The sequence below is a fragment of the Micromesistius poutassou genome (genome assembly GCF_964030765.1).
Source record: "Micromesistius poutassou genome assembly, chromosome: 7".
Lineage (NCBI taxonomy): Eukaryota > Metazoa > Chordata > Actinopteri > Gadiformes > Gadidae > Micromesistius > Micromesistius poutassou.
Window position 1 is genome coordinate 3,693,247 of NC_140277.1, and position 25,647 is coordinate 3,718,893.

General features: G+C 46.2%; 1 protein-coding gene across 4 annotated transcripts; it reads left to right on the top strand.

Moving 5' to 3' along the window:
• The first annotated feature begins 430 nt into the window (after window positions 1–430).
• Window positions 431–25,507, top strand: klc1b (kinesin light chain 1b). Of its 4 annotated transcripts, none has more exons than XM_084470844.1 (16): window positions 431–502; window positions 7,655–7,930; window positions 9,010–9,240; window positions 10,297–10,378; window positions 11,078–11,306; window positions 11,844–11,931; window positions 12,323–12,424; window positions 13,131–13,304; window positions 13,966–14,065; window positions 15,155–15,207; window positions 15,504–15,571; window positions 15,713–15,821; window positions 16,388–16,540; window positions 22,856–22,980; window positions 23,689–23,746; window positions 23,910–25,507. In XM_084470844.1, the coding sequence occupies exons 2-16, from the start codon at window positions 7,682–7,684 to the stop codon at window positions 23,982–23,984; spliced, it is 1,896 nt and encodes a 631-aa protein (XP_084326970.1). In that variant the 5' UTR covers window positions 431–502; window positions 7,655–7,681; the 3' UTR covers window positions 23,985–25,507. The 4 variants fall into 4 exon arrangements, with proteins under 4 accessions (XP_084326970.1, XP_084326972.1, XP_084326973.1 ...); XM_084470846.1 differs by having other exon boundaries at window positions 10,300–10,378; XM_084470845.1 differs by lacking the exon at window positions 431–502 and adding an exon at window positions 3,320–3,473.
• Window positions 25,508–25,647: the final 140 nt, after the last annotated feature.

Below are 25,647 nucleotides of genomic sequence, written 5' to 3' on the forward strand. Positions count from 1 at the left end.
GGACGAGGATTGGTTTGCAGCTCTGGTGTTTAAATTGTTTAATTCGTAAGCGACTAATATGGGATTGAAACCCCGCTCACATTCCTTTTGGCCTCTAGGGGGCAACAGTGCCTCTCCACCGGCTGCAGAACAAACCGTTACAACACACACAAACATTTATCAAATGAGAGTCAGAAATGAAAAGGCAGCAGTTGACCTCAGATACGACCCATTTTACCCTGCAGAGTGTAGGCATAACAACAGAATAACAAAAATTATATATATATTTATATATTTTTTTTAATTATTAGTATTTTTAATTAAAAATAAAATTAAAAAGCCACCACAGTCTCGAGTAAGGTGCATCATGAAGTGTCGCCCTAGGGACGCATTAAACCAAAAAAAACACGACATGACGTCACCCCCCAGACTGAGGACCGCAGAGGCTGCTGGGAGATCCTCGGTCGAGGAGAAGACATTTTGGATCTAAAGGGGCTTGTGACGGTCCTCCCTGTGGCTCTTGGTGAGTGTTTTTTAACATGTTCTCCATTATAACACATGACATTATAACAATATGATTTAGAAAGTGATTCTGACGGCTTTACTGCCTATGCGTGACGTACGGGTGGGGGGTCTCCACGGGACTCGTCTCCCCCTCGATAGCTAGTTAGCTTGAGCTAAATAGCTAACTAGCATTGGGACTGGACGCTGACGCTGATAACGCAAAACAAACCATCACGCAGGGCTCTACTTCGCTCTGAGATTCGGTTCGGTAACGTTATATGTATGATATTAATTGTTATTAACACAGCCCTGGGAAAATGTTAAGATGTAATTAAATGGTTTAGGGTTAGTCTGATTATTGTATAGGCATTGAGACGTGAGAAATGTCTTCATCACTGTCTAATCAGCATGATAAGGTTGGGCAGATCCTCTGCTCTGTTGCTCTCTATTTATTTCATTTTATTTGCATTGCAATGGCAAGTGCCTCTTCATCACCGTGGTAAATGTGCCGGGTTATTCTGTGAAAAATACTTATTTCCCGCATGTTATTTTCCATTACAAGACATAAATAATGCACACGAGTTGCCTCCGCCCTGCACACAGACAGGGAGTCAACCAAAACGTTACATGATGTTTCCATTGTGCTGGTCATTGTATAGAAGAGGACACCCAGGCAGCAAGACCAAGCCTCTCAACAGCCGGCTTCTGCGGGGTTATTTATGATTTCTGACTGTGCCACTCGCGCTTCCCCAGTCTCTTGCCCCGGCCATGGCCCTGCCACACCCTGACAGATGCCTGGTGCTCCTTTGTTTGGTGTCCGGCCAGGGAGCAGCACTGCCATGGACAGTGCATGGGCAGAAAATGGAAGACGGGATTGAATTGATTTAGGTGGAGTCCAGTTTCATCCAGTGGACAGGAAAGGGAGAGCCAGAGAGGTCTATTAATCAGTCTGTTGTGTTCGTCGATAGGGATATCATGCTCTATGGTTTCAAGAGGAGTATCCTATGTTTTATTTTCTTGACATGCACTGTTGTGTGGATTCTCCATATCTATTGTCATGCATTGACAATGACGTTTACCAAACTATTGTTTATTCGTGTATTGCCTGACTATTCTGGTACTTTGAATGGTTTTATATTGTTGCTGAGGGATCATGTTATTATCGTTTGAGCTATCGTTTTCTTAATAGACATATTATACATCTCCAAACATTGTCTCATAGAGGGAATGAAAAGCAACATCCAATCTGTATGAAACTTGTTTCATTAAGCAGAGTTTGCTTTGTGCCTATATTAACTATCAACTAATACCCAGCTTTGCCAAGGACAACATAGACGTGCCTTTTACTATTGTGTTTGCTGCTGTAAGTGGCCTGATCCAATACATGATTGTATGCCCAGTATAAATTTCTTCTGAATTAACAGCAATTTGTTTAAAACAGAAACTCTATCCTAATCCAATCTATTTACAGTATTGTATTGATCACCTCATCATGTTCATTGGTCTTCTTGAAATAGACCATACATGGGGGTGTTTCTGGAGGATTCACCCACTACATGAATTGTAGTTGACATGGACAATCACGCCTCATTGTGGGCCATTAATGGAATTACTGCAGATCTGGTAGATGGTTGCTGATGGTGTTGGAGTATTCAATCACTTAGTCTTTTGCTTGGAGCTACTAGTCCACAACGACCTGAACACCAAAGCCTGCAAGAGTGTCCAAGTAAACCTTAGCATAATCTGTTCAAGGATATATGATGATGCATAAAACAAAAGTATATAAAAAGTCATAAATAAAAGTATTGTATGCGTTAGTTGACTCATGTATCCTGAATGTCTCTTCTTTGCATATTATGATCTGGAGAGTCATGTCTTGGACTGGTGGGTTAGTACATTTTCAAGATCGGCTTGTTGGGCTGAACCTTTCATGTGGATGCAGCCACATTTGCCTTTGGATTTGTGTTGCAAATCCATGAAATTCTATTAAGAAAATCATCAACTCATGCCTGCTGGGTTCAGGTGAGCCCTCCACACAAGCATGTTGCACTTAGCCCCACCTAGCAGAAGTCACATGATCTCTGGTGTTTTTTTGGTGCAATCTGGCTGCTGGCTTATTATTGACTTAGGCTAACATTGTTTTTGTTACATGTATTCACTCTTTGGAAACTGAGTGGGATCAAGTTATTCCATGAGATTAAGTCCTCTGGAAAGGATAAAACAAAGTGTCAGGTTCTCTACACTGTAATGTCCAGAAATCTGCTGGAGGAGAATAATGCTCTCCCCTTTGGTTTCTCGTGTGGGTGTAATCAGTTAAACCATCGGTGACCATCAGTGCTCTCGCACAGTGTTCTCCCTTTCAGTGGTAAGGATATAGAACCGGGTTAAGACTTCAGCACTTAGGGTTAAGCTGCAGGCAATGTATGGGAGGCATTAGAGTTCCAACGGTCTCCGCCCGTGTGTGTGTGTGTGTGTGGTTTCAGAGCAATAAAACTGTCTCTAATCTCTAGTGAGTTTGTGTGTGATTGCTTTATGTGAGCAGTGCACAGTGTAAATGAGGACTTCTCATTCCACCTGCCTGAGGTCTGTGTGTGTGTGTCTGTTTCCCATTCTAGCGTGCGCTCTTGTTTTCTGTCTCCCTCCCTCCCTCTCTCTCTCCCCTTGATGTGGGTGGGGCCCTGCTCAGCTCTTGAGCTCGTGTTAGTTGCTCTGACTGAGCAGCGAGGAAGGTCACAGTCGCTTAGAAGACAGCCCTAGTCTTCCTCTCTTCCCTAAGCACCGCCTCTCTCGCTGCTGCATCATCGCACGGAGGTCCTGTTTTTCTTTTGGTTCCATCGTTCTCGTCGGCTGCCTCAAAGCGAGCAGAGTCCCCACTGTGTGCAGAACGCCTAGATGATGCGGTCTGCTGGAGTGTGAGCATATTGCTGCCGGAGCACTCAATATTTCATCAGCTTCCTCTCAAGACGATCTGATGTGCTGCTGGAACTGAGGTTAGGATGGCCGTGTGTCAAGTTCTGATGTAGCGAGTACTGCGGTACCACTCGGAAATGTTGCTGGCGCAGAGGTTGGAAAAAGGCTCTCATGCTGCAGCAGTGCGCATCACATACTGGCTTTTAGAATAATTTTTTATTTCATTGCAGTGTGATGTGATTGGACATTTTGTTTTTGTGGACGCTAATGTGTGTTTGTGTTCTCTATTGATCTGAGCTTTAGGCCATAGATGGACAGATAGAGGTTATTAAAATGCCCCGCTTTAAGGACTCATTTAGGCTTTCTACAGAACTCCGGTCTGTGATGAGCATATTCTCTCGGCTTGCCAGCTAATGACAAAACAAGTTTGTTAGCTGGCTGCTGGCTTGATGTTAGCCATATGCTATTGTCATCATGAAGACATGTCACACAATTAATATAATATCCTTGAACCTATTTCTTGAATGCTAATGCGGTATTGATTGACATGAATTTACTGAGTTTTTTGACCATAGCTCTAGGTCATTTATTTACACGCATAAAATCCAGAGCACTGTAACGAAAGTCAGGAATGGGCTTTGTTTTGGTGGACTTTAATCAAGCTAGTGAAAGACGACAGGTAAACATTAACTCTTTGAAGAGGGTGAATTTCCCATTAATGTCTCCTCACTGTCCTCTATTCACATAGGAAGCCTGTGACTCTCATATTTTCAAAATATGCATTATGTAATATGCATATTCTGCATATTAATATCGGATACATACTATCCATACAGGAAGGGAAACATGGAAAGCATCTGCCCCAAAATCTACCCAGTACACACATTATCCGTGGCTTTGTTCCAAAAATACCTCTTCAGCTTTGGTTCGTGATTGAACTAGACACTGGCACGACGTGGTTAAAGCGTTGGTAATTACATGCAATGGACTCAGATGACTGTTGGTTAAACAAATGTTCTCTAAAGGGTTGCTGAGGACATATTCTGTCAGTCGGTTTCCCAGGGCTCCTCCTCTTCCTAGACCTGTTTGGTCATTGGCTGGTGTAAGGTCAGAGGCTGAGTATTTGTCATATGACAATCTCATATTACATACGTACGTGATGACTCACTCACCTTACTATTACTCGCCCTAATGGTTTCCATATAAAACCAGGCCCTACCGAGCTTAGTTCATGACTGCAATGACCCTGGCTTCAAACATGACCTCACCCTGATTTCACTCTGACCCAGTCACTGTGTAAAACCGGCTGGCTCAATCCTCCCTCTTTTTTTGTTCCAGGTGAATTGATTTTCATCTATGGTATCAATCTATGGTATCGACTTTGTTTGCAAGTCACGTGCTGAAGTCCATGAAATAAAACCATCCCACGTTCTTGTTTGCCTCTTTGACTTATGATTGGTGAAAGCTGCCAATGTAATAGGCTAAACTTAAGAGGACCAATGTCCATTGTCAGCTCCGGGAGGGTTTGAGGGAGGGCGGGGCAATGTTTTCAAACTGAGGCAGTCAGCATAGCTTTAGTATTTAATAGCAACAGTTGTGTCTTATGCATAGCTGCACTGCAGCAGTGAGCGAAGGACACGCAGCAGCCTGCTCCCTCCTCAGGCCCAGCAGCTCTGCATCCTGAGCCAGGGCATTTCCTCAACAACATCCCAGCAGTATCCCACCTCTTTCAGCAATGTGGTGAAATATGAAACGCACGCTCAGAATACAGAATACATTTTCATAACTTTGTTTCTTTACCCTGCCTTGGGGTGGATGTAGCGGCAAAAGGGATTGTGGCAGCCAAGTGGGGTTTAGTTTGGGGTTCAATGCTGCTGTGACGGTAAGGCCTCTGTGCGTCCTGCTGTCTATCCTCCACTGGGGTTTAGTTTGGGGTTCAGTGCTGCTGTGACGGTAAGGCGGTCTTTGCGTCCTGCTGTCTAGGGCTGTCACTTTTTATTCGATATTCGAATATGACGTGAAATATCCCTATTCGAATATATATAATCAAACCGTTTTTTTAAAGTGTCATGTTGTGTAGCGCATTTTTTACAGTCTGATTAGATCGTTTGGTTTTTACTTTTTATTTTATTGTTCGCCATCTCATCCATTCGCGGGCGCGCTAATCAAGCGAATTATGTATCCTGATTCGAAAATGGATAACGCACAGAGCAGCCAGCCTGAGTGGTAAATTGTGACCCCAAGTCATCCCCGCTGACAGCAACACGCTGCATTGGTGGAGAGACACGGGATGCAACAAATACCCGCTTCTCTCAGCATAGACACGCAAATACCTGTGTGTGACAAGAACGTCTGTGCAATACGAACGTTTGTTCTCTGCCGCAGGTAACATCGTGAATAAAAAAAGAGCTGCACTTGATCCAGATCAAGTTGATAGATTGGTATTTCTAGCAAACAACATTAAGAAACTATTATTTCTTGCAGAAAGGCTATAGGCTTTACTCCTGCTGCTGTCTCCTGTTTAACTTGTCACGTCATTGTTTGCGCTGTGCAGTTCAGATTCCGTTTTTCATTGCATAGCCTAATTTTGTGACATGCATAGTGGCACTTGATTAAGTTGATAACCTGTTTCAAACAAAGAGGATATGGCTTAAGTCCTGTTTATGTCTCCTCTTGTCACGTAATACATTTGTAATTCAATCTCTGTTATGGTGTTTATATTCGATATCTGTTCAAACTTGATTTTTCTCAAAAGTGACACCCCTACTTCTGTCCTACCTCCACTGGGGTTTGGTTTAGTCCTGTGACAGTAAGGCGTTCTGTGCGTCCTGCTGTCTTACCCACACTGGGTGGGTGGTCGTTACCCGACTCACCCATCGACCACTCTTCCTCTTAACGTCCCTCCAGTCCGGCTGTACTCCGGCCGTTGATCGTCCTGATTAGATTCGTCCTCTTCCCATCGCCGGGATGACCTACTCTGTCGATTTAGTCACCCCTCCCCCCGGCTCCACCCAGCAGCCCCTCTTTAGTCCTAGATTACGTACAGCATAACATGTCCTCTCAGTGGAAGAACTGTGCTTGCACGGTAGAATAGCTCTTTATGATGCACTGGTTGACCTCAGAAAACACTGCAGGAAAAAAGAGCTGCATCCATGACCATAATGAATACATTACTCCACTCTGCACACACAGACCGAATGCGCTATCGGGATCTAATAGACCATAGTTCTGCAGAGACTGCTGTTAGTGTGTGAGTCCTGCTGTTTTGCCTGTTTCCACGGACAGTCTAATTTCCATACGGCAGGATGTGTTGGCCCAATGTCTCACTGGGGCTTATTATGTGAAGCAAAGGCTGTACAGCATGCCCCATTCAAAGCTGTATGTCATGAAATACAGAAGCCATTCTGCACATAGCTGTATGAATACATTATTCATTCGTTGTTATAACTCACACACCCTGCTGTTATGAGTTTTGCATATTTTCACCATCAATCAGCATATACTTCGACACGATTCTTCTCCATGCTTCAGTCATGTACATGCGTGTGGACAGTATCAGTTAATTCCTGTTTCCAATGGCCCTCGCGTCCACACTGTGCTGTTGGACGAGGCGGAGGTGTAGTGTGCGAAGGGTAGAGATGACAGGGTATTCTGTCAGCTCCAGGGCTGCGTGTGGATCTGTGTGAGATCCTAATCTCTTCAGACCGTGACAGTGCAACTCTCCCCAGGCCCAGCTCGGGCGTTGTTTTCCTGCTCCCAGAGCCCTTGAGATTAAAGATGCTAACCAAGGAAGGGAAAGTGTTTACAGATACGTGACAGTCAGTGTACTATGTGCACTAAGCTAAATACACTCTATGCTATTTATTTACATAATGAGCGGCCCATGTTAACAAACAGAGCTGCTTGTCGTCAGATGGCCTGCTGGGGTTGTACAGGTTCAGGAGGTAGGGTGTGTTGGCTGGTAACCGATTGGTTACTAGTGGTTGTTAGTTCGATCCCTGGCTCCTACTGGCTAGCTGAGTGTCGAGGTGTCGCTGAGCAAGACACCTCATCCTCACTGCTCCCTACGAGCTGGCTGATACCTTGCATGGTTCACACACCTCTGTCGGTGTGTGAATGTGTGCTTGAATGTAAGCCGATATTGTAAAGCGCTTTGAGTGGCCACTGGCTAGAAAAGCGCTGTATAAACGGTGTCCATGTACAGGAAGTATCTTCATCTCTGACGGTGTAGATACTCAAGACCTCTGTCCCCTCCCCGCAGGTGTGTCCCCGAGCTCGCCGCTAGACGATGTCCGCCATGGTGTACCCGCGTGAGGAGAAGCTGGAGAAGCTCTCCCAGGAGGAGATCATCTCCAACACCAAGCTGGTGATCCAGGGGCTGGAGGCGCTGAAGAACGAGCACAACTCCATCCTGCACAGCCTGCTGGAGACCATCAAGTGCTTGAAGAAGGACGAGGAGGCCAACCTGGTGCACGAGAAGTCCAACCTGCTGCGCAAGTCGGTGGAAATGATTGAGCTGGGGCTGGGCGAGGCGCAGGTGAGACCCCCCCCCCCCCATTACAAGCCATCTAGTGATTCCCTGTACCCTAGTCAAGTGACATCACTAGTGGATATGTCCACCTAGATGTACACTGGATAGATCAGTCCACCAGCCTACCCAGTGGACCGTGGCAAATGTTGCTTATCTAACCATCATACATCTAGGTGGACATGCCCAATAGTGATGTCACTAGGACACAGGGAAAGGGCAGATCTTCAAATGGCTTGTAATGGCTAATCATACTCACACCTGGTGGCATAATATCAGCCCTTTAATGAGCGGTCTGTTCCATTGTTTGCTTGTTTCTGTCATGAACAATTGTCTTGTGTCTGAAGCCTTCTGTGTAGGCGTTTGTAAGCTGGTTCCCCCCCCCCAAAAAGCTGCCTCTGCATACTGATTGGCTGGTCTGTGTTTGTTTATCATGGTGGTACACGAGAGAAGAGCGAGCACATGCCCAATGGAGAACAAAATGGCTCAATCTATGCCAATATTTAAAAGTGTATTATACAATATGTATTGGAGGCAAAACCTTAATGTGCATCATGCTGGCTTGTTTCACAGAGTGGTTTTACCACCATCCATGTTCCCTTCCTCGGAATGTTCTATTCAGAGTTGATTTTATTATATATATATATAATAAAAAATATCTTATTGTACACAAGGGTACAATTCTCAAGGCTTGGTTCTTCAACAGTCACATAGCAGCAACAATACAGGATAAAGTAAATAATGATAACAAAAAAATAAAAATGAGTAAAAATAAGTAGCAGCCTCAATATATTATAATAATACAAATAAAATAAAGTAAGTAATAATAGTAGACACTAAAACAGTGGTAATAATAAGTAATGAGCTGTAGTTAAGTGTAAAGTGTTCAAGTGGTAGTGGTGCCAGCTACTAGCGTTTCCACACCGCTTCCTCCTTCTATAAAGGGCTAGGACGTCTGACCATGATTCACCCAGACCCCGCCCTCCTCCGCCACAACATCCAGCGCTCCAGCTCTCCATTCCCTCTGTCCTCACATACCGAGGTCTCACCCTCTCTCTCTCTCCCTCCTCCTCTCACCCCTCGCCCAGGTGATGATGGCGCTGTCCAACCACCTGAACGCGGTGGAGTCGGAGAAGCAGAAGCTGCGGGCGCAGGTGCGGCGGCTGTGCCAGGAGAACCAGTGGCTGCGGGACGAGCTGGCCAACACGCAGCAGAAGCTGCAGAAGAGCGAGCAGAGCGTGGCCCAGCTGGAGGAGGAGAAGAAGCACCTGGAGTTCATGAACCAGCTCAAGAAGTACGACGAGGACGTGTCGCCCACGGTGAGTCGCCCGCTTCGCCGACCGTCTTCCGCTGCGGGGGATCTTAGGGGTCTAACGGGACGCTGTTCTGCCCTGTTAGTGTTGGGTATCGTGCTGCCTGCAAATGTCAGGACCACAGAGTCGCTCACTAGCTTCCGCATGAGACTCAAGACTCACCTGTTCAGAGTTCACCTGGACTCAGTATAGCCTCCTTCCCAGCCCCCTCTTACACTTATTGGAGGTTGTACGTCCTGCAACTTAAAAATAGTACTTAGCATTGTGTAGAATCTTGTCCTAGCTATCTTTGTTGTATACGGGGAACGGGTTAACCTAACAATTGTTAGTTCTTGGCACTTGTTCCATGAACACTCTTACTGTATGGACAGCAATATATTGTTTCTCCTTCTGACAAATGTACTTGTTGTAAGTCGTTTTGGATAAAAGTGTCAGCTAAATGCCCTAAATGTACTGGAATAATTGCGATCCTCTTCCGTACGAGTATGTCGGAAATTGTCGAATTATTGTTTTATGCAGTGAACGAGGAACCCAAATATATTGCCTGCTTCCCAGCAGTATGTGTATTTTATGTTTTACAGCTAATTGGATATTATTGGTTTAAATCCACGCACAGCACTTCTTTATTGACTTGAGTAGAATCCCTCCTACAACAGGAAAGTATTTCCAGATTGGAGGACATTTTGAACTCCACTGCATATGTATCAGCTAATGTCTTTATCAGGCAGAACACTGGGCCGCTGGCCAATCATGAATTAGACGATTGACGTCCAGGCAGGAGAGATCTTGGGCGGGGGAAGGGCCCTGGTGGTCGGCTTCTCATTGATCTGCTGGCAATTATGAATCCGGGCTCCCTCTGACCTTCTCCTTAGTCACCCAGAGAGGCTGCAGCATGGGCTCACACATCCTGCCTAGCTCAGCAGTATCCCCGCCCCCTGGCCTGGAGCAATGGTCATTTGTTGTAGTCTGGAAGCAGCCGGTTTATTTTATGTCATCGGTGGGTCAACTCGCCTAAGAAATGATGATAATGATGGTGTTTTTCAATTGTGTGTGTGTGTGTAGCAGGAGGAGAAGGATGGAGAGACCCCCAAGGACAACCTGGACGACCTCTTCCCTAACGACGAGGAAGAGCAGGGCCAAGGCAGTAAGAACCGATTCGTTACAATCTCAGTGTGTCGTGGCATTGCGTCTCCCCCTAGGAAAACCATTACTTAAGTACTTTCACCCACATTAAAACACTCGGTAGGCTGAAACACGGTTTCTGGGCTGCCCCCAAGGCATAGATTTTCCTCATCGACTAACGGTTGTTGGTTCAAGCCCTTAGTCAACTAGTCGTCATCAGATAATGGTTGGAGTTCCAGAATGTAACATTATTTTACCATGTGCTACATTAGAGAAATAAAAAAACGCCATTATGTGCCTTTTTTAAGTTTTATTAAATTTGCATGTGCACGAAGCGAGCGCCCCACCCAACAAATGCAGTTATAACTATTCAGTAATAACCTGAAACCATAATCTGACCCTGACTGAGCATTGCCACTTCCTGTGTCTGCTGTTTCAAAATGCCATCGAGCATTTCATACACGGTGTCGCTATAAAGGGTTCAACCCCTATTTGAACGTTCTCTGTAAAGATTCTTGTCCTGCGACTGTCCAACCAATGTAAACTCTCTTGCATAAGACTCTTCTCATCGACTTACTTTTGATGGACTATCATCGGGCAGTCCTAACCCACGCACATGAAACCTTCTTTGTTTGGATGCACTCATCGGTGGATCATGTATCTGCATGACTCATTCTGACATTGCCTCATCATCGGATCCCCTCCCCCCACCCCCCCACAGTGCCCCACCAGCACAACAGCGCGGCGGTGGCGGCGGCTCAGCAGGGGGGCTACGAGATCCCGGCCCGCCTGCGGACCCTCCACAACCTGGTGATCCAGTACGCGTCACAGGGCCGCTACGAGGTGGCCGTGCCCCTCTGCAAGCAGGCGCTGGAGGACCTGGAGAAGACCTCGGGCCACGACCACCCCGACGTGGCCACCATGCTCAATATCCTGGCCCTGGTCTACAGGTGAGATATTATTATTGTTCCGATCGCCTCGGGGTCACCATGCTCAACATCCTGGCCCTGGTGTACAGGTGGGGAGGACCGTCTGCACCTCTCGCTCACCTCGCCTCTCTTCAACAGTTGGATTAATGGGGTCATGTTATGCCACCAGGTGTGATTAGCCATTACAAGGCGTTTGAAAGTCTGCCTGCCTGCATACATCTTAGGTGGACACGCCCACTTGTGATGTCACTAAAACACAGGAAAAGGCTGATTTTCAACGGCTTGTAATGGCTAATCCCACTCACACCTGGTAGCATAATATCCACACCACTCACCTCGCCTCTCTTCAACAGTTTAATTAAAGGGGTGATATCATGAGTGTGATTGGCCATTACAAGCCACTCACACCTGGTGCAATAACATCCCCTCTTTAATGCGTCCGGGCCGGGTCTAGCCTAGCTAGCCTGTGTTCCTGAACCCCGCCTCCCTTGGTGGTCCTGCGCCGTACCTCCTTCAGACGTCCCGTTAACCTCTCTGCCCGCCCTCTTCACGCTACAGGGACCAGAACAAATACAAGGAGGCCGCCCACCTGCTCAACGATGCCCTGTCTATCCGTGAGAAGACCCTGGGCAAGGACCACCCCGCTGTAAGTGTCCAGACCATCTTGGAGAGTTGAGGCCGCTTTCACCTGGGATTGAGGTCTTGGCACCAAAAGACTTGTGTAAACCCGAGGAGATGATAACCTCCACACTCTGATCCGAATGATAACGGTTTATATAACATTTATAGGAATATAATAATTTAAAGCTAAAGATTATGTCCAAGCTGCTGTCAGGGACAGGCTTTAGTTGTCACATGGCCCAGTTTACATTAATCACTTTTTTTGTGTTTTCTTCTTGTCCTGTGGTCAGGGCATTTGACCTTCCCACACCACAGTGACCTACAGACGAAACATAGTGCTCCCAGTGGGAACCTGATTCTATTTTTTGCCAGTCACGCTCTTTCTCCCTCTCTCACTCTCTCTTGCTCTCTCTCAGGTGGCAGCCACCTTGAACAACCTGGCTGTGCTGTACGGCAAGAGGGGCAAATACAAGGAGGCTGAGCCCCTGTGCAAGAGGGCCCTGGAGATCAGAGAAAAGGTAGGACCTCCGTCCCCCCAATCCTGTCATCCTCCTTCAGCCTCGGCCGTACCAGCGATCCTTTGGTTGGGTTTGGTTAAGATGGGATTCATAGGATGTCATAGCAGTTGGGTTACAAAGCAGGAAAGCTCTGACTGGACGGCCAGTATGGATGTCTGTGCAGCGGAAGTATGGGCTGTGATTGAGAGCGAGGCTGAGCGTCGATGGCAGTGCGAGGGTGGAGGGAGCGATGGTACTCCACCGTACAGGGAACAGTCCCTGAGCCTCAAGGCAAAACGCTTCACCAACTGGTCTCTCAGAGGCTCTCCGCTAAACTGAAGTCTTAGCGGCAGTGGCTCAGGAGGTAGAGTGGGTTGACTTGTAGCCAGAAGGTTGCTAGTTCAATCCCAGGCTACTCCCTGAGCAAGACACCTCACCCTGTCTGCTCCCGACAAGCTTGCTGTCTCAGTGTGTGGTTGACTCCGCCGTCGGAGTGTGAATGTGTGTATGAATGTGTGTGTATGTAAGTCGCTTTGGACAAAAGCGTCTGCTAAACACCCTAAATATTAATATAAAATATAATCTTATCTTGGAACGAATGTTCTCCACTCCACCGGGTGGAGAACATTCATTCCAAGATAAGATTATATATATATTTTTTTGTTATATCCATGGTTAGAGTGATGTGTCGATGGGTCTCTGACTGCTCTCCCCCTCCTCTCCTCAGGTCCTGGGGAAAGACCACCCGGACGTGGCCAAGCAGCTCAACAACCTGGCGCTGCTGTGCCAGAACCAGGGCAAGTACGAGGAGGTGGAGTACTACTACTGCCGCGCCCTGGAGATCTACGAGCACCGGCTGGGCCCTGATGACCCCAACGTGGCCAAGACCAAGAACAACCTGGTGAGGGTCTACTCCAGGTCCCCGGTCCACCCACTGTCTGGGTTCATGTTGGGAACCAGTTCACTTTAAATCTCCACCCACATTGCATAGCCATGCAATGATTCAGCTGGTTTTCCATTTGAAAAGCTTAACCTAAATATATGGCCTGTGAAGCCCTTTGAGACTCTACCTATGATTAAAGGCTATACAAATACAATTTAATTGAAATTAACCTTTTACCTGAAGTTCAAGTCATTTCAAATTGGATTTCAGTGTAGACTTTCTTCCTCCCAAGTCATAAACAAAGCTCCCAGAGTTGTCTCTGAGGCTTTGAATTACGTCAATTCTAAGCATGTTCTCATAGTTATCCTATGGCTAGGTGAGCCAGGTTGACAGTTTCATCTTCTTTCCTCCTTCAATGGCCTAACCAGTCCGTCTGAGTCCAGGCTAGCCTTCGTCTGGATCATCATTTATGTCTTGTTGGCTTTTATTTTTTAATACCAGCGATTCCCAGCCGGGTTGCCATGGATATAGTATTTCTCATTCTTTATGAGCCGCTCTCTGCTGATATATCATCGTTGTGCTGCCCTCTCTTGGGAGGGCCTCTCTGTGATTGGATGAGATGCTTTCGATCCATCACTACAGCTCCCTCCTCTCTCCCCTCTCCCTCTCTCTCCTCCAGGCCTCCTGCTTCCTCAAACAGGGAAAGTACAAGGAGGCGGAGATCCTGTACAAAGAGATCCTGACACGGGCCCACGAGAAGGAGTTTGGCTCCGTCGACGGTAAGGCCCAAGGACAGACCTCAGCAACCTAACAACTGCAGAGAACGTGCAACTGCGCATGTACATTATTACCATGTTAATACGTTTGTTTTGGATTAAAATCGATGCTTTAAGAAACACCAGAACTACAGGGTTGTTAGGGTTGACTAATCGTGTTTGGTTGTACTGGCCCATAATCCATCCTCCAACCGACATCCAATCAAAGAACTGCCCCACCACCGGGCTGAAGTACTCAAATTACTTTCTAAAATGTACACAATTTGTGTGCACAACCAAAGCGGTGATGATGGCTAATCAAGGCCATGATTGGTCCTCGGAGCCGGTGGCTCTTAACATGAGCCGTGGTTACATGTGGGATGAGCTGTCATGCTGTCTGTCTGTTTGTCCCACACCAGAGAGCAGGGTCCCCAGAGCTAAAACGTGGCAGCCCTCCTCGCCCAGAGGGACTCACACGAAGACACAAACATAACAGAAATAAAGATGCTTGTGCAGTTTATGTTCAGTTGTGTTGTTTGATTTGCAACTGGGGAATACTTTGAAATAACTTCAAGAACACACTACATGTCACACATTTCAATGTGATGGAAATTATAATACCTTCTGTACTACTATCTGTGTCATGAATTCGAGTAGATCAAGGGACTGATCGGCAATTGTTGCTGGGTTTGTTCTCAAACGGCCCTGCGTCGCGGGACAGTGTAGTGGAGCAGTACCTCTTACAGATGTTTTGATTCGTTGGGTAGAGGACTGCCGTTTTTTTTCCATCTAACATTGTTTTGCACATAATGCTAAATACTTGCACATTACTTTTTATGCCGAGGTAACAATGCTGCATTGTGTGCATTGGGGCATGCTATTGCTGTGTTGCTAGGATATATCATATCTTGTTGAGTATTCAAATTTGCTGGTGGGTGTTTCTATTCCCAGACCCAGTGGGGTAATGTGACCAGCCATATGTTAGTTTGACACGTCTAACTGCTTGGAACAAAGTGTCACAAATCTAATAAAGGTGTCTTGTGTAGAGTCCTCTGTATGGCGTCCTCTTGTACTCAGTGTGGGAATCTGCTCTGTGTGTGCGTGTGTCTGCAGCTGAGAACAAGCCCATCTGGATGCATGCAGAAGAGCGGGAGGAGATGAGCAAGGTGAGACCCTATTCCAACTCCCAGGAGCCTCAATTCAACGCTTAGTGACAAAACAAAACCAAAACCTGCAGAGCAATAATCAATGGGGACATAATCATAAACTAAGAACTTCACTCTGAAAGGTCGGATTATCTTTTGTTTATCTTTTTGCCATTGCCCACATATAAACTCTAGTTTAGTCCCATAATGGTGTGGTGTAAACATCACGCAGAAATGCTGCTCTTCCAGTTTGATCCCAGAGCCACTCCCTCTCATGTTGTGTGTTTTTCTTCCTGCTGCTTGTTATTCACTTCCAGGGCAAGCACAGAGATAACACTCCCTATGGGGAGTACGGGGGCTGGTACAAGGCCTGCAAGGTCAACAGGTGAGCTGCCAGGGTCATGGCCCCTCAGACCGTCATTAACGCGCGTGCATGTTGTTTCATAGCGTCAGTTTTAATGCATTTTCCACTGGAGGATGCCAAAACGGTTTAATCATTTAGTGTGTTTGTGTGTGTCCGACCCAGCCCCACGGTGAACACCACCCTGAGGAACCTGGGAGCGCTGTACCGTCGGCAGGGCAAGCTGGAGGCCGCGGAGACCCTGGAGGAGTGTGCCCTGAGGTCTCGCAAGCAGGTAGGCACAGTTTCCCCCTTTTTGACTCGTCGAGACAGCCTCCAAGGCCACCCCACCGTTTTAGACGGGGTCTTATTTGTGGCTGTGCTGGATGGGTTTGTGGTGTGGACCGGCGGGGCAGTGGATCTCACCCTGTTTTTTCCCCCCTTTCTCTCTGCCCTCTTTCCCCCCCCTCGGATCCAGAGCAATGCAGTAAGTGGGTTTATTGCTAACATTTAGCTCCACGATAGCGCAGCCCATCCACCCATGTGCCATGTCTCATTCTGCTCACACCGCCTCATTTGATGCCACTCTGAAGTGAACAAATCTCATCCTGTCGCATCTTCAGAGTCATCAATACCACCACATTGCTTCTCCTCCAAACTGTAGTGAAGACCCTTTTGACTCATCACTGTAGTTCATGATCCACATAAAGCTATCACTATCCATTCAACCATGTATCGCTCTGTCTGTGTCGCTCTCTCCCTGTCTGTGTCTCTCTGTCTCTGTCTGTGTCTCTCTTTGTTCTCTTTCTCCTGTTGTCCTCATCAATCCCTGTTTCTCTCTCCCCCACCCCTCCTCCCCAGGGCATCGACCCCATCCACCAGACGCGTGTGGTGGAGATCCTGAAGGACGGCGAGGGCGACCGGCGGAGGAGCCGGGACAGCCTGTCCAGCGTTAAGTACGAGAGCGGCTCTGAGACCGGCGAGGAAGTGAGTATGGGCGTCGAGTGGAACGGGGTGAGTACAAATCCACTACAGTGCCTCCCTTCCCCCCTCCTCCTCCTCCCCCACCTGCACCCCCATATCAGGCCTGTGGCCTGGGGACACGCACACCACCAGACACAAGTCCTGTGGTGAAACGTATAGAGTTGATAGACCGGGCCATAGTGGTGCATTCGGCGCTAGGTTAAAAACTATAAGTCTGTTCCACCTGTACCAAGTCATCAACTTGGTGTGTGTATCCTAGTCTGTCCTAGGCTGGGACAGACTGGGATACATGCAGCTCAAGTCGATGAACCATAATGCCCTGGTCGCTGATTGAGTGTCTTGGCGATGCCGACTCTGTAATGCGTGACGTCGTGCAGAACTCACACTCTGTGAGTGGTCCCGTGCTGTCGCTCTGCGCACGTGAATGAAGCCTGAATGCGTTTGTCTATTAATAAGCGGCTTGTGTTGTCGATGTGGCATGTTGCTTGAACTGCTTCCACGGAGCAACAGAAGGGGGGACCAGGAACAGACTCCTTATGGGGCCTCTTTGTGGTGTCTTTAATAAAGAATTACGTTTTGAGTGATTTGATAATGATAAACTACCAACCTATCTTCTTAAGAGCTCACATCATTTTTAACATGCTAACAAAGAACCCCTCTTGCCTTATGTCCACTCAGACATTCCTGCTGGGCTTTGACTCTTGCATTAATGTTGCATTTCTGCCCTCATGGCTTCATAATGGACATGTATTCATAAATGAGGCTCATGGATAAGCCAGTGACTAAGTTTCACCACTACCACCACCACCACCACCACCAAAGCCCTGGGTGGAGTCTGTGACTGTCGCTCCCCGCTAGACCGGTTTACCCATAATGCCCGTCACCATCGGCCCACTCGCACGTGCACGTAGGCCTGCCAGCTGGTCACACTCCACCTTAACATCCTGGCACTTGCAGACGCCATCTGTGTTCACCCTGTCTGTGTTTTACATTTTAAAAAGCGCACCACCCTTTGTTTTACCTACTACAATGTACTCACTGGCGTCAGGATGTGTGAGGATATGGCTTGTGTATGTTCATGTGCGTCTGCTAAGGGAACACTTCTACAAATAAACTATAAAATATTAAAGTCACACGTGTATATCAAGAATACGTTTGGGATTTTCCTCCGAACATGAGATGGCATGCAGAGGAATGCATGGCATGGCCTAGATCCGTGTTTAACCTCATAAACGCCAGAGCAGTAAACGTTGTGTCATCATGCTTGATAATGCTGTAACATTCACTCGCTTCCTGCTAAACACTCCTGCACTTTACCCAGAGATCATGTGTGTTGTAGCAACTAGGAGATTAAAAACCAATTCTTGTGAACTTCCATCCATCCATTTATACAAACTGGTTTATTTAATGATACTGGCAAGAGTTTCCGAAGGCCTCACCAAACCGATTTTATGATTAGTGGTTCTGAAACGTCTCCAAAAGTTCTGTTGAGCCTAAACTTTATTTCTGTATCTGAATCCCCTCATCGCTGGTCCACTCTGTTAATTAGATGTGGCCTGCGTTTCTGCTGATGAATTATAAATAGCATTGATTAAATTCCCAATGGGAGGGTGAATAGATTAAACTACAGGCTCATCAACGACTAAACTGTTTCTACGGCCTTTCAGACCTCGTTATAGCAATCTGTGGGCATGCTTTGCCATTTTAATTAATTTAGAGTACAAAACTCAAAATCACTTATTCACTTAGAACTAGGAAGAGGGAGGTTAGGGGGGGTCCTAAAAAACATAAAAACAACACAATTGTAAGTAATTGTATTGCCTCTTAAGCGGAGCAGATGCCTCTTTATCATCCTCACTCAATGGCAAGAAGTTGATGTCTCACAAAGTGCAGGTCATGTCCTTCAGATTATAGCGGGGTAATGTCATGGCAGCCGTTAATCAATGAGGTAGAGGACGGTCGTTTCCTCAGCTTGTTTCACTGATCGTCTGTATTGTTGGATAACACCGGTGACGTGTTAATGTGTGCCTGCCTGTTGTGGTTGCTGCACGTACTGTTGTGTTTGGCTGTGACGTACTATAACTTGGCTGCTTCTGGCCGCTTGCATGCATCCATACCTGTCTTCCAGTGCTTTCCTTCCCCCTCCTCCTCCTAACCTAATTCCATGTCTCTAATGCTCTCACCATGACAACACTCTCGCCATGACAACCAATCAGCCTCTGGAAGCACATCCCCCCCCCCCCCCCCTTCCCCCTCCCCACTGGGTGGATTGTACTCCTTCTCGACTATCCATTTCACACGTTCTTATGAGACCTTAGTCATCCTAGACAGACGCAGGGATATTCTGAGCCTAGAATTAACTTATATAATATAAACAAGTTTATATTTCAGCCTTTGATCACCTCATTCTGCTCGTCTGGCACCAGAACCAGATTAGCGTTGAAACGGGCTAGCCTTTGAAGCGGGCGTCCTAAAACACACAGTGGTTCTCTCCAAGCTTGGTCCAAGCACCACTCGAATAAATATATATATATATATATATATATATATATATATATATATATATAAATTAATCCTGATGGATCGCCCGTGTGGGAGGCTGGCAGCATATGGCTGCTGCTGCAGAGTCCTGCAGATGTCCTCCGTCTGCAGTGGCCAGTCACCGGCCCGCTGCTGCCTGCCAGCCTCACCTCTGCCAGAGGCCAACAGAGACCAGCAGCTGAGTCACAGTGACTGAGTCACGGTGACTGGGCCCTGCCAGCGCGCACCGCCCAGTCACTCTGCAGACGCAGGCTAAACACAGGCCTGCTGTTTATTTATATACGCAGAAATAGAAAGGATGCTGAACAGGGAAATGCGTTTTAATTCTAGCCATGTCGTAATGCTAGGTTAAAATGCATTTTCCATGCGGGAGAGTCCATTGGTTCAGTTTGAGGCTGCATGCTGTGTTAAGCCAAGAAGAGTAGCTGTATATATATTTTATTATTACTTGATGTAACACGGGTAACAGGGCCTAACAGTAACAGTAGCCTAGGGGAGTTAGGCCAGGTCTCCGCTCAAGTTCACTCCAATCTTACCATGATTGCTGTCTCTCTTTTGTCCCTTTGTTTTTCTCTCTCTCTCTCTCTTTATCAGGCCTAAGCCATGGATATCACTGCTCCGTCCCTCTCTCTCACCACAGCAGAAGGCTGTGTGCTGTCCTTCCCTCTGGCCCGATCTCTCTCTCTCTCTCTCTCTCTCTCTCTCTCTCTTTTCTCTTTTCTCTCCTCTGTTTTCTCTCTTCTCAATCTCTCCCCTCAGTCTCTCTCTCTCTCTCTCTCTCTCTCTCTCTCTCTCTCTCTCTCTCTCTCTCTCTCTCTCTCTCTCTCTCTCTCTCTCTCTCTCTCTCTCTCTCTCTCTCTCTCCTCAATCGTTCCCCATCGACTGAGCAGCACCTCCTCATCACCGGTTTCTACGGCCGAGACGCAGAGCCGCTTCCTCCTCCTCCCCCCGCCCCAGAGCTCCTCCCAACTAGTTGTCACCTCTGTTTACTGTACAGTGATTGGTCGCCTCCCCCCTTCCTCCTCCTCTCTCGTATCTTTATTGGATTTCTCTCTCTGTTCTCACTAACCGTGTTTATTCCACCCTGTTGGAACTCCTCCTCCTTCTCTTCGTCTATCTTTCTCCGTCTCGGTGACGATGTTGACAGCTCTGTGCGAGTGTAGATTTAACGAGGAACTCACAACACCACCTCTTTCCTCCACACCACACTCATTTGTGATTGTTGTGTGCGTGTAGTTACGGTGTATTGGACTAAATGCGGGACCGGACGATGTTAGTGTTATGATACTACCCCCCCCTCCACCCACCCCTCGGTTTATTTCTGAACTTGGCAGCACATCACTTCCTCTCTGCTGCTGCGAGGGACGGTAGCCTTTGATGCGCTAGCATCATCATCCATAGCTAGTGTCCCTCGTAGCTGATTAGATGGTTTGTGACAGTCGGGCATCGGCCTCATTTTGTGTTTGTGTTGTTGTCGTTGTCGTTGTTGTTGTTCGCCCTGAGCTCTTCCTTAGTATCGTTAGCGGTCATATGCTATAGCGAAGGCGAGTGAAGGCAAACGGTGTCCTCCAATTAGCTTTTATCATAGTGCCTGTATTTAGCCATGAACTGTTGTCGTGTAGTGGTTACATGATTTATTTTGAATTGTTGCCTTTTTGTTTTTATATAGCTTTGATTGCAAGGTTATTATTAATTTATGCAAAAAACATCTAAATGTCTATTTCTACCAGAGGTACTGTAAAGTTGCGATGTCCCCTCCCTGTGTTCAGAATCCTTGCCCCCCGTCCCCCCCCTCCCCGTCCCGGTGCAACGGGGCGGAGGAGGTGAGGGGTGATGCCTTCTGCGTTCCCCCTCCACCTGGCATTTGTAATATTTTGGTTTTTAACAAATATATTTCCTATTTTAGTTAATTTTATATTATTTCATTTGTTTACATTTTTATTTTTAATTAGAAATGGCTGAACTATATAAAGGCAGTGATGTTCCTGCATCATGACTACCATCAGCGAGCCGCTACCATTAGCGCAACCTTGGTGTCCTGGCTCCAACGAGGAAATCTGCCGTTGCCATGGTTATTTATTGTGAATGGTTCTCTTGGCACATGTGAAGCCAGTGCTACTACTCCGCGTGCAGAGTTGACGGTTAGGATCAGATTTGGTTAGACGTGATGACGGTTGAGTCTAGGTGTGTGTGTGTGTGTGTGTGTGTGTGTGTGTGTGTGTGTGTGTGTGCGTGTGCGTGAGATGCAAAGCAAATCCACACCGTTGACTGGATGTGGCCTTTTGACCTGTTGGTTGGTGTTAGAGTAGAGAGGCAAGTCGATCAGGTGGTTGAAAAGTCTGGATTCCATGGTAGTATTAGTGCATATTTGTGTGTGTTATGACGGTAACCGTTATTGTAACACAAAAGCTTCAAGGAGTATGTTGCCTTTTTTTTTTTTTATATATATAGCTTTTTTGTTTTTGCACAATTGATTTCCAAGTGCTTCAGTGACTCCTGTTTGGACTTGCTCAGATCAGTCGTAGTGTTTAGTTTCCAGGTCAAATCATTTCAGAGGTCCTACTTCTAACCCAACGTCCCTCATAACACCCACAGTGTAAACGTAGACTCTATTTAAACGTTCGACCGCGACCAGTGCGTTCATGCTACAGCTTTCCGCTAGGCTAACCTTGTCTTGACCCCGCCCCCCCCGCTCCTCTCCCGTTCCCCGTCGCAAGTAGGCTTTGTACTAACGCCGCTCCGAACAAGAGAGTAGAAACTGTGCACCACGTTATTATGAGAATGTCGTGTTAGTGGAATGCTGATTATTTATTGATACCGTCGGTCCTCGACATATAAAAGTATACAGTCACTTTCATAACTCAAAAGAAGCTATGTGGTCGGTCTATATACACTATTTAGTAAGTAGGTCTACGTTATATTTGCCATTCTGCATTGTGATGATTATTGCATCAACACTTGTTGGTATTCTAAAATAAAGTTTTTCATTTGTGAAGACTTGTGAAGGCTCTTTTTCTGCTTCGTATTTTACTAGTTTTAATATAGCCAAAGCCATGGTTCACTCCCTGCTATTTGATGAGGAACTCAAGCGCCCCCCAGTGGTGCAATAATGAACTGCTCTCATAAACAGCCACGCTAGCCTCCTAGTGGCGCAGTAACGAACTGTTCTCATTATGAACACCCACGCCAGCCCCCTGCTGGTCACAACACTGCACAATATGGCGTACATACGGACATACAAACGCGGATAACTTGCAACTTGTCAATGGATGGATGGAAGACAAAGCAGCCTCATGTTAATTTAACGACCTTACATGAACATGCATATGCATGTACATACTGAATGTTATGAAAACATTTCACTGTTACATGCATTGTAAGTAAATGGAATCAACATCAATTGTTCTTTGTATGGTTACGTACTGGTACATTGTACAATATGCAGAAGTCTATAATATAAATGTTTGTATAATATGTATTTATATGTATAAAAACAATGTAATTTATGTTTTCATTTTTATATTTCTTTAGATAAATAAAAAGTATGTGTGTATATGTGTATATATATATATATATATATATATATATATATATATATATATATATTTTAAAAGAGGGTTAGGCTAACCCTAACCCTAAACAAATATGAAAATATATATTTTATACATAAAAAAATAAATGAAACACCAGCGTAGCATTGAAGCGGAGCCACCTGCCTACGGAGCTAGGCCGGTGGCGGGGGTCCGCATCAGGGGGGTCCGGGTCAGTGCAGAGCGGTTTCAGAGCGTGCGTGTTGTCCCCCAGGACGGCTCAGGGGCCCTCCAGCGCAGCGGCTCCCTGGGGAAGCTGCGTGACGTGCTGCGGCGCAGCAGCGAGCTCCTGGTGAAGAAGCTCCAGGGCAACGGCCCCCCGGAGCCCCGCAGCACCAAGTAGGGGCCGCACACACACACACACACACACACACACACACACACACACACACACACACACACACACACACACACACACACATGAGCACACAGGCACGCATGCATATGAGCACGCAGACATGCGCGCACGCAGACGCACACTGTCTGCACACATGCAGACAGACATGGTCATTCAGACGTGCAACCAGACACACGCACATACATGAGCATGCAGACACGCATGCAGACACACATGTGAGCACACACACACATGAGCACGCACACACATGCAGACGTGCAACCATACAAACATGCGCATGCAGACACACACAGATGTGCACGCAGACACATGCAAACACCCTCCCTCCTGAGGATGCTTTGCCATTAGACTTTTAATTCATAAGTCCAGTGCTGTCTTTTTAAAGGGCAAAGTGTGCGGACCAATCAAAATCAACCATTACTTTTATTTAGATTTTTTTTTTTTTTCTGTTTTTGTAGAGACTGTGGCAAAAGATACTTGTATTTTGTGCTATTTATATTAGCAAAGCATACCTCTGAGTAGCAGAACCTGCCACCACCAAATGACACACATCAGGGTCATTCATAGAGTGTGGACAACAGAGAGGCTAATGTACAGGACACCCCGGACACTGGGCCAAAGCTAGGATTCATGCACTCGATGATAACAAGACCAGTATCACTGACACCTTCATGTTCTACCCTCTGTAGCATGAAGAGAGCGGCCTCCCTCAACTACCTGAACAAGAGCAACGAGGACCCATTCCAGGTGAGAGAACAGATTAGGATTCATGGCTAATAACACAATCTTATTCAGGCCTTTGTCTATGTTTAGTATTTATAACCTGCCTCTATTCTAACCCCCATCTTGTGTCCTGTCCATGCTAATGTCCTTTTATTTTTTCCTGATTTATTCTCCCTTCTTTGCACAGACTCACGGCCCGGGTCATCTGAAGGAGAGTCGGGGCCTGAGCTCCAGCACCATGGATCTGTCCAGCGGCAAGTAATGCCTCCCAGCGGTCTCCTGGACGCCCTCTGCACACATGGCCAATACCGGCTCTCTGGCGCCCCCTTCAGGTGGCTGTCAGCAGCATTGACAGCACTACCACCAGCATCACTACACTCAGCACCAGTTGTAGAACTATCCCTGTTGGGGCGTAGTCATGACGGCAGCAATTCCAATTTGAACCCAAGGCTTTTTTTTTTCCTGTTTTCCCGGTGTGTCATTTTCACGTTTCATTTTAAACTTTTTTTTTTTTGTTATTGGAGATTCAACGTTTTAGGTATGTTTACTTATGCTCCTTCACAAAAGAGATTTAAAGGCGAGGGCCAAAATAGATGTGTGTGGACCTTTCTTGCATGATTTTGATGATTTTAATCCTAAAGCTTTCTCAAATCCAACCGCAACCTCAAGTTTTCAAACACAAATTCAAATCATTGTGACTTTCTCTTGTCTGATTATCTCATGCCATGACTGACAAACATCACTTGGTTAAATGTTTTAGTTGTGGTCATCCCAAAATCGTTGTATGTGTTCATTTCTTCCTGTGCCATCATTTCCCATTGTGCAGATTTTAGTTTTTATGAACCAGAATACTGACAGAGAATAGTTTGCTGTGTCAGGTAGAACTTGATTTCCATTACCCTGTGATAACATGTATGTATAAAGACGTTTTAGTTTTAGATGAGTACAGTTTTGCCTGTTGAGATTCTGTCTGGGTGTAAACAAGGTGTTGGCAAAAGCTTTGGGAATGGGCTTGAATGTTTGTGCTGGGATTTTAGCCATATGATTTCAAGTCACTGCAGATGTTCGGTTTGTAAAGAAAAATCACAGGAACTCTCTTCAAGGGTTCTTCTTAAATAGGCTGCTGGTTTTTATTTTATTATCTCTAATCTCCACATCTCAAGATGGGAGAGTGTGGACCATTTGTGTGATCCTGTTTGATCTCTTATCTGATAGCCGTTTTTGTGGCGTTAAACAATGTCTGCCTGTGTGTGGACCTCAAGCTGCTTCGGGTCAGGAGGAGTTAAGACCCAAAACGACACTATACGATAGACTCTTGGGTGTAGCCTGGGAATGCTAGGTTTAGCTTAGCTGAACACAGTCCCAGGGTGGTGTAAGACTAGGGTGACAGTGCTCTCTCTCTGCTGCTGATGATTGCTATGTCTTCCAAGTACCTGGGTTGTAGCTTTAGACTGGAATTGATGACTTTGCACAGATCTCTGATGACTCTTTTTGTTGATTACATGAAAAGTGCCCCTAAACAAACTGGAATATTGTAATATTTGTTCAAATTTGTTTGGCTTTTTTTTTGTCTCTTGATTCCCTTGTTTTTTCCACGAGATAGGATTTGAGCTCAAGTTGACATCTTGACCATGCAGGACTATTATCAGGGATGTTAGGGGACATCATTTAAGTGAATAAGAATCATGTTTGCAATCGTACATATATATGAGTGATTCTTCAGCATATCTTGTTTGGTTAAATAATCCATGTTCTCTCACTGGCTGTGCAAAATAAAACCCTTGTTTGTCCTTTCATTGTGTGGTTTTGAGTGAATGCTTTTTCCAGATCTCTTAATTTCATCAGAGCTAAATTATGCTTTGATCTTAATTTCCCTTTTCTCAAGGATTTATCATGGGTGTCATGTGAGGGTCGGCACAATCATG

Coding starts and splice junctions, on each gene's coding strand:
- klc1b (XM_084470844.1), top strand. CDS start 7,682: ATGTCCGCCATGGTGTACCCGCGTGAGGAGAAGCTGGAGAAGCTCTCC. Junction 15,208..15,503: donor AGCGGGAGGAGATGAGCAAG/GTGAGACCCTAT, acceptor ATTCACTTCCAG/GGCAAGCACAGAGATAACAC. Junction 22,981..23,688: donor CCGGAGCCCCGCAGCACCAA/GTAGGGGCCGCA, acceptor TACCCTCTGTAG/CATGAAGAGAGCGGCCTCCC.